General features: G+C 33.8%; 1 protein-coding gene across 2 annotated transcripts; it reads right to left on the bottom strand.

The window, feature by feature from the left end:
- Positions 1-4,772: 4,772 nt before the first annotated feature.
- Positions 4,773-10,825, bottom strand: LOC142623403 (protein SIEVE ELEMENT OCCLUSION B-like). 2 transcript variants are annotated; one of them, XM_075796809.1, is made up of 7 exons: positions 10,522-10,825; positions 9,896-9,988; positions 9,269-9,714; positions 8,436-8,530; positions 8,170-8,300; positions 5,939-6,397; positions 4,773-5,653 (listed from the first exon to the last, which is right to left on the bottom strand). In XM_075796809.1, the coding sequence occupies exons 1-7, from the start codon at positions 10,714-10,716 to the stop codon at positions 5,057-5,059; spliced, it is 2,016 nt and encodes a 671-aa protein (XP_075652924.1). In that variant the 5' UTR covers positions 10,717-10,825; the 3' UTR covers positions 4,773-5,056. The 2 variants fall into 2 exon arrangements, with proteins under 2 accessions (XP_075652924.1, XP_075652925.1); XM_075796810.1 differs by lacking the exon at positions 9,896-9,988.
- Positions 10,826-13,081: the final 2,256 nt, after the last annotated feature.

The following is a 13,081-nucleotide window of genomic DNA, read 5'->3' as shown; positions in this document are numbered from 1 at the left end:
GGTCTCTACATTTTTATTTTACCACTTTTAGTTCCTAAATCAATTAACGTGTTCTATTTTAGTCCTTACCGCTATTTACGTAACAGAAATCACTGTTGGCACAGTACATGCTAACGTGGACAATAAAATAATATTAAAAAAAGTCACGTCAGCATAAAATAATGATTAAAAAAGACACAGGCATCCATACCAACTATTGATTTTGAAAATTTATTTATTTATTTTAACAAAAAAAAAATGAAAAAAAAAAACAAAAAACAAAATTAGAACCTAAAATACACATAAATTTAGATTTGGTCTCATCTTAAACATGAGCAAGAAATAACACAAAACCAAAATATTCAATCAGATAAACACAAACCCAGAAAAAATAAATTTACTGACAAAAACATAAATTTTCAATCTCAAATCTGTAACTGGTTGCGTTATCTCGTTTCCCTAGATCTCTCTAGCAACGCTCTCGCTGGACCGATCCCGCTGAAGATGACCCTAACATGAATTCAAATCCAATTACATTTTAAACATGAACACAACTGAGAAATTTTAATCTTAAGAATACAAACTCAAAACACAACTGGAATACAAGATCACAAATACAATAACCTCCATAACATAAGAACACACACAAACCTGAAACCTCCAACAGATCAGATCTATAAATCCAACAAGGAAACACATAGAACATGTAAATCCAAACACACATATCCACACACATCAAAGCCTACATATTTACAATTCAAAATTCAAAACACAAACACTTCAATAGTACACACATTCATATGAATTTACGCACATTCATCAGCTTCTTGCAACCAAACCTAATCAATATACCAAACCAAAAAAAAAAAAAAAAACAAAGAGTCTTGGCCATACCCAAAAAAAAAAAAGACAAATGAAATTAAAATAAATAGAGAAATAGAAAAGAAAACAAAAGAGGAAGGGAGAGTGATAACGACGGCCACCATTGGTGGTGGTGCTGGTGTGTGCGACCTTGTCGTTGATGGTTGGGTTTGTTAGTCTCAGTCATTTCGAGTTGAGTGAAAGAGAGAGATTGAACCTGCACTCCGCCTCTGTTCCCAAATCTGTGTTTTTGGAGAAGAAAACCAACACTCCGCCACTCACAGCCACCACTCGGCGATGACTTCTCTTCGAGCCGACCTGGTCTTTTGCCATCTCTCCACACCTTTTTCTCTCTAACCCATCCTCTTAGAACAAAACCCCAAACTGATGTTCTCAATGATTTGAACCCTCATGGCCAAAACCCAAACAAATTCACAGTAGTGACCCAATCTCACTTTATCTCCTCTGTCAATTCAGATCTCAAACCGCTCTCTTTGAAAATGAGAGAGAGGTACCTTTGACTTTTCATGTTCTGGATTTGGGGAAGAAAGAACAGAAGTTTTCTTCCAGAAAAATAATGAAGGCTAATGAAATTATTTTTATTTAGTTATTAGATTTTAATGTTTTTTTTTAGTTTAATTTTCTTTTTGTTCAAACATTATGTGAGATGACTTTTAAAAAAAATTAAAATGGTGCTCTTAAAAAAACATTTAAATGATGATGTGGCATTTTTTAAATGCCAAATAATTTTTTTAATATTATTTTTTTTCACCACGTAAGTATTTACTGTGCCAACAGTGCACTCTGTTTGTCACATTAGCAATTTCTATTAAGTAAGTAACGGTAAAGACTAAAATAGAACGCGTTAATTGAATTAGAGACTAAAAGTAGTGAAATGAAAATATAGAGATCAAAATGAAAAATATACAAAATATAAAGATAAAAAGTGTATATACACCTAAAAATAATACATTTTAATACACTTAATAACATCTTTAAAAAAAAAAAAAAAAAACCCTATTTCACGTTTCTCCGTCTCTATCGCTAGCTTCACCTCAACTACCTTCCCACTTACATCGAGCTTCACCTCGATTGAGAGAAGAACAATTTTAGTTTGTTGCGTCGGTCCCACAAGATGGGATCCAGAAAAACGATTTTGATTGTTACTATTTTCTTTTTGACATTGTCGTTTTTTGAAATGAGTTCTCTTTCTCTTTGGATACAAATCAAAGAAAAGAATAAAAATTTAGAAAGTGTGGTTCACGGCTGTCAGACTGCAGGGAGATTTGATGAGTTTGGATATTTCTCTCTGGCATTAAAATTGAAAGAAAAATGTTGATATTTAGATGACACAAGAATCAAGCCATTGCCCAAGGTAGTGTACAGAAGCGGTGAAATAAGTAAAATAGTTTTTATTTTAAAGATAATATTAGGTATACGAGGATGTATTGATTTTATATTAAATTTAAGTAAAAATTTAATATGACACTTTTTTGTTGGCTAGTGTAAATTATAAGATTTATACTCCGTCTTTATTGAATTTAATTTTAATCTTTAATACTTTTAAAAGATTACAAGTATTATATAAATTTCTCTATCATAATGCTCACATCTTCTTTTCATTCCAAACAGGTCAAGAGAAATATTTTCTTCCCTCTTCCCTTGCTCTTTTCCTTTCTCTTCCCATTCCCCAACTACAAGTACAACCAGACATAGAATAATTGGTGATGACTCACACGGACACGCCACACCCATTTGGATCTATATGTGGGGGAACTCCAAGATAAAATTCACGTGCAACACCCAGAACTACTACTGCAAATAGGGATAGGTGGGGCTGGTAACGATTTTTTTTGGGCATAATCCAATGAGGCGATAACACATCAATCAATGTACCACATTGTCTTTGTTTTTAGCTAATTAGTAGTGACCACTGACCACATTGCCAGGTAAGGTACTATGCCCCATTCCCCAACATCATGAATAGAATATGCTCCTCCCATTGGAAAATATCTTTTTCTCTGTTGTCTTTTTCCTTTCAGTTTTAAAAAAAAAAAAATTTATTAACTTTAAAGATATATATTAGGTATACATATTTATTTTTAAAAAATTTTACAAGCTATTAATGTAGTAATAATTATTGTTAAATAAAAATGTAATATTAATGTGAAAAAATATTGTAAAATAGTTTGTAATTATAAAATTGTTCTAACTTAAAACAAAGGCTATTATCTTGCACTATAATGTGAAAAAAAAAAAAGAGTTGCCTCTAGACAAAATTTGTGCACAAACCTTTACTTGACCGACAAAGGCATAGCATAAAATATTAACATGACAATAGGGTAATTAATTTGAATTCCGCCCAAAATTGTCACACATTACTCAGTTTCTTAAAAAAAAAAACCGGCAAATCCAGTTTCAAATATTTGTTACTCTAATCAACTAAATCCATAATCACGAGCATTGAGAAGCACCAGGCTCTACGCTTTCTGCTTAACATTGTTGGCAACTTTACTATATTTAAAAACACAATGCCCAAATTTTTAACAATTGAGAAGTGTTATTTCTATAATATTTTCACAATAAATTATAAGTGGTTAATTGTTATTAGTTTTAATTTGAATTTATCACTGAATTACTCTTTTGTCCCACCAGTAACAACCTGTAACAACTTGCCATTTAAAATTTATTGTGAAAATATTGTAAAAATAATATTTATCTTATCAATTATACATTTTATGAAAAATTTGCCATATAATTTTTGAGAAACTTCCTCTTCATAATTAGCGACCATTCCTTCATAAGGTCTTCTTCCTCAACCATCTCCAAATCCTTGGCCTCTTTGACTACTTTGACACCATCCTTTGTCATATAAGGTAAGCTAGCTTTGATTGTAAGATTTGGTCCAAAGGCTCTTATTTCTTCTTGTTGTTGAGTCTTTCTTCAAGAGATTGTAGAAATCCCAAAATCTTTGCCAATGTTCAATACTCCAAACTTTTGCATGACGTGTCGTTTTAGTTAGTAAACTTAACCAAAATCTAGTTTATTATTGAGTTTTATTAACGAGTGTTTTTAGAGTATTTATTAATAGATCATTTTAGAAAGATTTTAATACTACTTTTATGAGATATATAAAAAATTGTTAAAAAAATTGGTTGTTTTTTTGTCTTTTCTCATAAAAAGTTTTTAAAAATATATATCTTATAAACCAATAATTTTAGGATATCTATTAACTTCTTCATTTTACTATTATAGCCGTTGTAATTACTTCTAAATAATTATAGACTCTATTATGAGTTAATTAGAATAGAGACTATTAGATATGATCATGCTCATCTAGCAACCTATAAATATCTTGTACTCGCTAATGCCATTTGTGTGGGATGAAAGATGAATACATGCTTTCATTTTTTTTTTTTTTCTCATTAATCTTGCTCTCTCTAACCTTGAGATCAGTTTCTCTTTCTATTCCATTTTCTTTCAGACATTCACATGCTCAAACTTCCAAACACTCACACACCACTCCCAATAAAGGAGACACGTTCACAAAGCACTTTTATAGAGCGGAGAGAAAAGAGGAAGAGAACTCTTTCCATTCTTAGTTCTTCCATGTCTCTGAGTTATTTAAAACAATCCAAGGCTAACAAATATTTTTATGGCAAATTGTGATATCAAATATGAACCCATTCCATTCACATCTCATAGCCTTTAGCTTATCCTCTTTTATTGAGTAACATATATAATATTTTACTGTAGCTGAATGTCATAAATTTTTAGACAACACTTTTGATGTAGCATGATTTTTATGATTTGGGGTGCTAAAATAGCTTTTGCATAGTTTTACAATCTATATTGTCAATGCTTTAAGAAGCATTATATTTCTTCAAAGTTCCATCTTTGAAACTAAAAAAAGATTATTTATAAAAAGAAAATGCTAGCAAAGTGTCATACTTATAAATGAAGATTCCTTCTTATTGCAATGTCACAATTTGGCGTTATACAAAGATGCACCCCACAAATGTGGGCATCAGTCACCAAATGAATCAAGATGTCTTTTATATCGAAGCATTACTCAAACAAACACACACCCTCATACTAGTGGCACAGGTTACTAACCAAGAAAATCTTAAACACTATATTAGCATAAAAAGAAGAGTCTTAAACATAATATTATTATTTAGTAGCAATACAAGCTAGCAGAAAGAGAAGTAGGGATCTAATGCAGTCCATTCATAGCACCGTCAATGTGGCAACACTTGAAACTAATATAGGCCTCCATGACTCGTGGACACTCGGGACATTTCATATGCTCTGGGATCTTTCCAGTAGTAATGGGGATATCCACACGGCAACAACGTCGAGTAGTGTGAAGAAGCTTGTCATGGTACTCCTTGAAGCAAACTTCGAAGCCTATTTGGCGCACGTACTCTTTCCATTTCTCAAACTCCTCTAACACCTTCAAAAATGAGGTCCCGTGTCCACTCACCACCACTCTAGACCCTTTACTAAGCACAGCCCATCCACTCTCATTCTTGTACGAAAGCAGCTTTTGGATTTCATGTGTCACAGGGTCGGGTTCACTTTTCCTCTGTGTTTTGGAAAAGAAAAAGCTATCTATACGGTTCCAGAAATGCCCTAAGATACTATGGTCATCCTCACCTTTGTTGCTCTGTCCAACACAAAGCAACTCTATAGAAACCCTTGCATCCTTTATCACTGGATCGTTTGCAAGGGCATTTGCAATTTTAGTGAATTGTTGAATCCACTCCTTGTCCTTGCCACCATAGAAAAAAATGTACTTCTCCTCTTTGATCTGATTGAGCAAAATGTTTTAATCATCAATTTTTTTTCTGCATGAACATCACTAGTTTAATTTTTTGTGAGATTAAATCACATGTCTACTTTCACTATATACTCCATCAATTATATTATAATTTTTGTTATTTTAAATGGAAAAAAAAAATATGCATGGCAAGTTGTGCAGAATATAAAGTGGAACATTTAGAGTAAGATAAAAGATTTTTATTCATTTGTGAATGTGTGTGTTAGTGTCTAAGCAATTGAGTTTTAGAACTTGTATTAGCTAAGTTAACTTTACCCAATTATGTAAATTTGGGTTTATGCCAGTCACTACGGATCCCATCCAGTCTCTTCCATTTGATAGAGCTTCTTCAACAGAGCTACTGAAAGGAAATGCCCTCATTCCCCATACCCGAATCATATGGATTGCATTTGGGCATTCCACCTTCCCTTTTGGGTTCATCACCACGATAATAGGCTTGTTCTTGAAGTGCCACTCCTCTCTGATGAACCTGATACCAGCTATGGGTGAAAAGTACTGCACTACGTACCATGGCATCTTGGACTTGAGCATCTCAAACTTCTTACGCGTGTCATCGTTCCATTGGTCAACAATCGGGATCCATACAATCTCATACTGCTCCTCCTTCCTTATTGCATCATAAATTGGCTTTAAGATCGAAATTTCATCAACAGAGATGTCCACGCCCGAAATGAACAAGAGAATATTCTTCTTTTTTAACACTTCAATGCTCACCTGTTTGTCAATACAATTGAGAACATCAGAGAGTCTCTATATTAGCACCAACTTTTTGCCCAAAAAAAATATTAGCACCAACTAATTCATGCCCGATAAACTAATTATTCTTTGATTTTTTTTTATTGCACGTGATTCAACGAAATTAAATTGCCAGTGGGTTCTAAAGAACTTGGTATTTTGTTATGTTGACACATGGTTTTATCTTTGTAATGATATTATGTTTTCCTTCTTGAAAAAATAAAAGTTATCACTTTAATAGCAGGAGTTCAACTTTCGTCCATATTAAAAATCAATGTTTTAGCCTGATGAAAAAAGAAATTGTAATGAAACCAAACGTCATATATTTAAATTTTTATCATTATTATTATTATTTTTTAAAAAGTCTATATTAGAGCGCTGAGCAAAATTGTTAAAAATTATAATTTTTAGAATTTTAAAAAGTTATTTTATCTATTTTAATAATCCACTTTACAATACATCTAACAGCATTTAAAATTTTTAACTTTGCATTTAAATATTATTTTTTATTCCTATTTTCCTGTTTTGTTACTTTTTATTTATTTATTATTATTACTTTTCATCTAAAACATTCTTTCCTGTGGGAAAGGCTGTGTGTGGGAGACTAATAAAATAATGTGGACAGCAAATAACTCTCAGTTACAGTGGGTTACTATCTCCCCACTATAGTAATGAGTTAAAAATTATTGCAGTGAAACAAAATAACAAATTTGCTATAAGTGTATTTTTGGTGTTTGAGTTGCTAAAATGACTATTTAGTCATTTTAGCAACCTCATTGTGAATACTCTTAGGGTCCGTTTGGATAAAATTTATTACTGAAAACTGAAAATACTGTAACAAAATAATTTTTAAATGTGTGAATAGTACCGTGAGACTCATTTTTAATAAAAAAAATTCTGAAAAGTGAAGTTTGTGGGTCCCGTGAATACTACACGAGACCCACAAATGGGCTGAAAAGAGCTAAAAAGTCAACAAAATGTGGCTACTGTTTATGAACAGTAGCATTTGTCCCCTCAGTCTGAAACGCGGCAGAAAAAAAAAAAAAAAAACTGCTGAAACATGAAACGCAAAAGCAATAATTCCTATCCAAACTCACCCTTAGTTAAGTTAAATTATAACTATTGAAAATGTTTAGATTCTTCACACCATTTTTGCCGGTATAAATGACAAAGGTGCTTTATTCTCTTTCCAAGCCCCTTTTCTTTTCTCACTTTTAGAAAATGCTTTTACCTTGGATCCTATTCCACAGTTATTTCTTGACAAAAGGTGAAGTTATTTGAACCTTGGTTGCAATATTGCATGTGTGGTATTCTCTCCATATATAAAATATTTGGTGTTTTATCATGCGTGCCATTGTTTTAGAACATGGCATCCGGAAGATACTATCTTACAGACAATTTTTTCCTGAGAATCTTAAAGACAATTATGAATGGCAAACATATAGTGCTTTTTTTTTAGTTTATAAAGCAAATATATATAGCGATCAATTATTATAACCTTTTTTAATTCCATTTCCATACGCTTTGGATAAATATAACCTGTTTGCTGTTTATATGAGTTTTAGTTAGCTCAATTTATGATTGAACAAAAAATTTAGGTTTAATTCTCATTTATTTTAAAAGTCAATTGGTGTTCTTAGTCTGACGATAAAAGAAGAGAGTAACTAGCAGTACAATATTGAACTTGTGGTTGTGATAAGTGTTAACAGTCATGGTAACAAACTATATAATGACGGGTTAAAAGAGCGCACCGTTTTTTGAGTAGAACCATCAATGAGCAGCTGCAGATTATTCTTGGCATAAATAAGCGCCTTGAAAACCTCCATAATCTCATTAGGGGTTTGTAAGAGTTTCTTGATCTTTCGATGAGCCTCCAGATCCTCTGTGTAAACAAGGATTTTTCATGAGCAGTGTGGTCCATTTTGAAGACATTGCATTGCATTTTGCAACATAGATAGGCAAGATAGCTTTCAGCATCTATGCATTCTTAAGAACGAAACCGCTTAGTGGCCTTTACCTATTTGTTGTTTGCAAAGTTGAATCTGCTTCTTTAATATGCTGAGGACAATGTTGAGCTTCTGAGCAAAGTGGGATAGTTCCTGCACCTGCTCCCTGAAAAGTGGGCAACCATTTGCGTTAATTTTTTTATGGAAAAATTACAATTTATTCTATGTGGTTTGCTTCAATATATTATAACTCTATTTAATTCTCAAAATTTTAATTTTCATAATTTACCCCTTTAAATTTTGATTAAAATGAAATTGTTAAGCTTTTGTCCAAATTAACAGATTATGGGGGATAAATTTCAATTACAACCTATTTTATTTCTTGTAGTTTAACTCTATTACAATCTAGTCACACAAATATTTTAATTCCTAAATTTTGAAGTCCTAAAGTTTCTATTAGAATAAAATTATTAAAGGATTTTTGAAGGGGTTTCTGACGATTTCATTTTGGTCACGGACACCAATATACACCATGAGCTGTATGGTAATTTAACCCAATTTAATTAAAAAAAATGTATAAATCAATATTTATTTTAATGGTAAATGATAATATCTTTTTTAGAACTATCAACAATGACTAGATTTCTTTCTATTAATTACCCCCTTATATTATAACAACAACAATACCATTTTCACAACTTCTATTGAAAAATCTTTCACAAGATTTAATTTTCACTCAATTGTAAAACTAAATACCCATTTCACATCAGAAAACGTGGAGATGAAACTTCATAAAAGGTTTTTGACTAAAGTTTGTGAAAACAAGATTGCTCTTAAAGTAATTAATAAGACTTAAAACACGTATAGGATCGGGAAGTACTTCAATGATTTGATCAAAACTTACTCTTCGTTAGTGAGTCCACACATCTTAGTTGAGCAAGCTACAACCGTTATGATAGCCCAATAGACATCCACTGGAATACGGTCCATGGCAATTAACAATGCAGGTACATCCCTTGTATCATAGATAGATAGCTTCTCCAACTCGAAGATGCACTCTATCACTTCCAATGTGGCCTTGATCAGGTTGTTAAGTTCAACCAACGCTCTTCGATGTTTTTGAAGGCCTGGGCGCCTTAAGATAACAGGTACTCGCTTTAAGATCCCTATTGATTTGGCGAGTTGGTCTGATGGGTGAAGTTGGGCAAGTAGCCAGAAATCCCCATATTCCAAAGCAAAAGCAGCAAGTGTGAGCACTGCCTTTGCATCCCACGAATAGCTTGACAGTTTGTTAAGTATTGACATTGTTGTTTTGTGCGCAATTTCCTCACCAGGAGTCTTGCATTGCATCTGACATTACAAATATTTTATTATGAAAAATTCTAATCTAATAATTTAAAATGACGCTTAGTGGTATAATAATTGATAAATTCAGAAATAATGAGTTTAATCACATAAGCATTATTCAAACACTTCTATTTATAAATATTAATTTAATTATTTTGAAATAAAATTATATCATTCTGATTACCTCGCTGGAAATTCTCTTCAGTGTACACAATGGTGGATTAAAGTTGGCCTTAGGGGTCTTGTCTTCCAAGCTCTCCAAGTGTACTTGGGTACCCTACAGTGAGTGTAAATAATTGTCTTGAGATGAATAAAGAGGAAAATTATTTTTGTGAGTAATGTTAGTTGAGTTGGCATTTTTATTGGTTTATGTATGGTCACATCACTTCATTTGTTTATCATTAACCATATACAATAATTAAGAAATATTTTATGAAGATTGTTGTAATTAACTCTAAAATTTTAATATTTGTCTAGCCTCACTAATCTAGAACACACTCAAATGCATCAACTTTGATTCTCATACCTATGCTCATACCAACAAAATGGACTTGCATTACGTATCCCTCATTTTAAAGAAACAAAAATGAAAAGCAACCTAGTGTGCTAATTCCACTTCGTTAAGGCTGAAGAGGTTTTTCAATTTCTTTGGTAAAAGTAATGGCTACCCTACCTCACTATAGTGTATTCCAAACTATGGACTGCTTCAGTCCAAGTTAAAATTCCGACTTAATAAAAAGAAAATAAACAAGAGAGAGAGAGAGAGAGAGAGAGCATCTTATTCTAATATAAAGAATTATGGTAGTGTACCAGTGCAACATGGTCAACAATCAGTGTGGCACGCTTAAGGATGTTTTCGATGAGAACGAAAAGAGACTCAACATCAAACTTTTCGTCACCATGAACATGGGTTGCATAAATGTGGTTCATGATGTCGTGGTCGGACATGGTTAACACGCTCAGCTCACTTTGTTGTACTGAACTTGGCACCAACTTGCTGCCCATAATGGATTACTAATTGGGTAACACAAGACAAAAAAAAAGACAGGTTAGAAAATCACAAGGTTTGGGGCAGAAGAGTGAAGGTTTGCTTGAGTTCTTGTTGCGAAAAAAACGAGCTTTTTATAGCCATCCAACACCGAATACTATAGCCTATAGGTCACAAGGAAAATCTAGTACTATATTATCTTCTTTACGAAATAAGTCCCCAGAATCCACGTCAGCGAGATATTAACATTAAGCCTAATGCACGGGTACACTACCACAATTAATTGTTCTTTTTTTTTTTGTTGTTGATGATCTACCACAATTAATTGTTCTCTTTCCCGCCAATCGAGAGTGGTCCATGTTGTTCACTTTATCCACATGAAATGTATGCAGAACAGGAAGTAGTGTGTGAATTATTGAAAAAATGGTCAGTAGTTTGGGCCCGATCATTCATTTCTGTCTGTTGTTTTGGAGTTCCTGCCATTTGATTCAATAATTGATGCCAATGGGAGAAGGGGTCTAATCAATAAATAAGGAAAAGGGTAAAGATTTTTCGGATTTGTGGTGGAGTTGGATATATACTTGGATGCCATGATAGTTGTAAACCTAGCTAGCTGAAACAATCTGGGAATGAAACTTTTCAATCTCACCCTTGGAGTGTCTTGATACTTGATTGCAGCTACCTTCTCAACAAATTCCACTCTCTTGAAGTCAAGCAAAGAAAAAGGAAAGGAAATTTTGGTGCAGACTTTCTGGCAAAGGGGGTGTGAGATAAATGAAGCTTTAATACTTTATTGAGATCCCATACATGTATCTTAAGCCTAATGCTTCGGGATTTTTCTACCCTACCTATGCTGTACTTAAACTTCTTTTGTTATTAATTTCTAAAAATAAAAAAATAAAAAATTCTATAGAGAGTAAAAATGTTGCCTAGAAATCATAGATAAAAAAAAAAAACTAGCACTATAGCTGCGTCAAATTATTATTACCAAGAAACTTATAATTAATTTTTTTTTTAAGAAAACAATAGTGAACTTTTCATTAATCAAGCATTAAGCCTCTGTCAAGAAATACAAATTGCAATGCATTGCTATGAATATCCTCCATCCACACTTGTGGTTCATACAAGTTTTTTGCTAATTTTGCGAGCTTACTACTTTATTTCCCTTGCGCCGTGTGTGTGAGTAAGATGCTTGTCTTAGCTTAGCTGATAATGCTCGGGCTTCCTCTATTATGTGACCAAATGGTGTCAAACAAGGCTGGTTTGCTTTAAGGTGGTTGATAATAACCTCTGAATCACCTTCAAATACCACATCCTGGAGTCCAATTTCGAGTGCGAATAAGATGGCCCTTCTGCATGCCAGAGCTTCTAGGTTTGCAATCGTTGGTGGTAGTCTGATGCGTTCCAAAAGGGAGGCGATAACCATGCCATCTGAGTCACGAGCTAACACTCCCAATCCTGCCGAGTCCGTGTCTATGAAAGTTCACTACAAAAAACACGATTTTGGGCCGCGTTTTTTAGCCGCGTTTTTGTAAAACGCAGCTACAGACAGGGGTTTTGAACTGCGTTTTACAAAAACGCAGCTCCAGGAAACACTTATAGCCGCGTTTACTAAACGCGGCTATAGACCCGCACTGAAGACGCGTTCTTTGGTGTTGAGGCTGCGTTTGGCAGGTAGAATTTCAACCGCGTTTTTAGAAACGCGGCTCCAAGGATTTCTTTTTTTTTTTTTAATTATTTCTGGAGCTGCGTTTAAAAAAAGCAGCTCCAGACCCGCAGAAGCTGCGTTTCATTAAACGCAGCTCCTAAATGTTGAAGCCGCGTTTGATGAAACGCAGCTCCAGACATATTGAAGCTGCGTTTCATCAAACGCAGCTTCAACATGTCTGGAGCTGCGTTTAATCAAACGCGGCTCCAGAAATAAGTATAAATATAAAAAAAAAAATTCCCTAAATCATTCCTAAATCAGATCGCAAAAAATCCCTAAATCAGAAACCCCTCCTCCATCGAAGCCTCACCGACTCCTCCTCCTCCTCTCCCGTGACCGCACGATTAAGCTCTGGAACACCCTCGGAGAATGCAAGTTCACTATCTCTGACCAAGAGGCGCACCAGGACTGGGTCTCGTGCGTTCGTTTCAGCCCCAACACTCTCCAACCCACCATCGTTTCGGTGTCGTGGGATAAGACTGTGAAGCTTTGGAACTTGACCAACTGTAAGATTAAGAACACATTGGCTGGACACACTGGGTATGTGAACTTAGCTAACCCACTATTTCTGCTTATTTTATACGAAGATCTGGCTGTGTTCTTTATTTGGCCATGCAAAGTAAAACCAAAGACTGTGTTTTTTGAATATATAATAAACTTGAGCATGCTAGATT

The sequence above is a fragment of the Castanea sativa genome, chromosome 2, assembly GCF_040712315.1.
Source record: "Castanea sativa cultivar Marrone di Chiusa Pesio chromosome 2, ASM4071231v1".
NCBI classification, from domain to species: Eukaryota; Viridiplantae; Streptophyta; class Magnoliopsida; order Fagales; family Fagaceae; genus Castanea; species Castanea sativa.
This window is presented reverse-complemented; position numbering and strand designations above follow the sequence as displayed.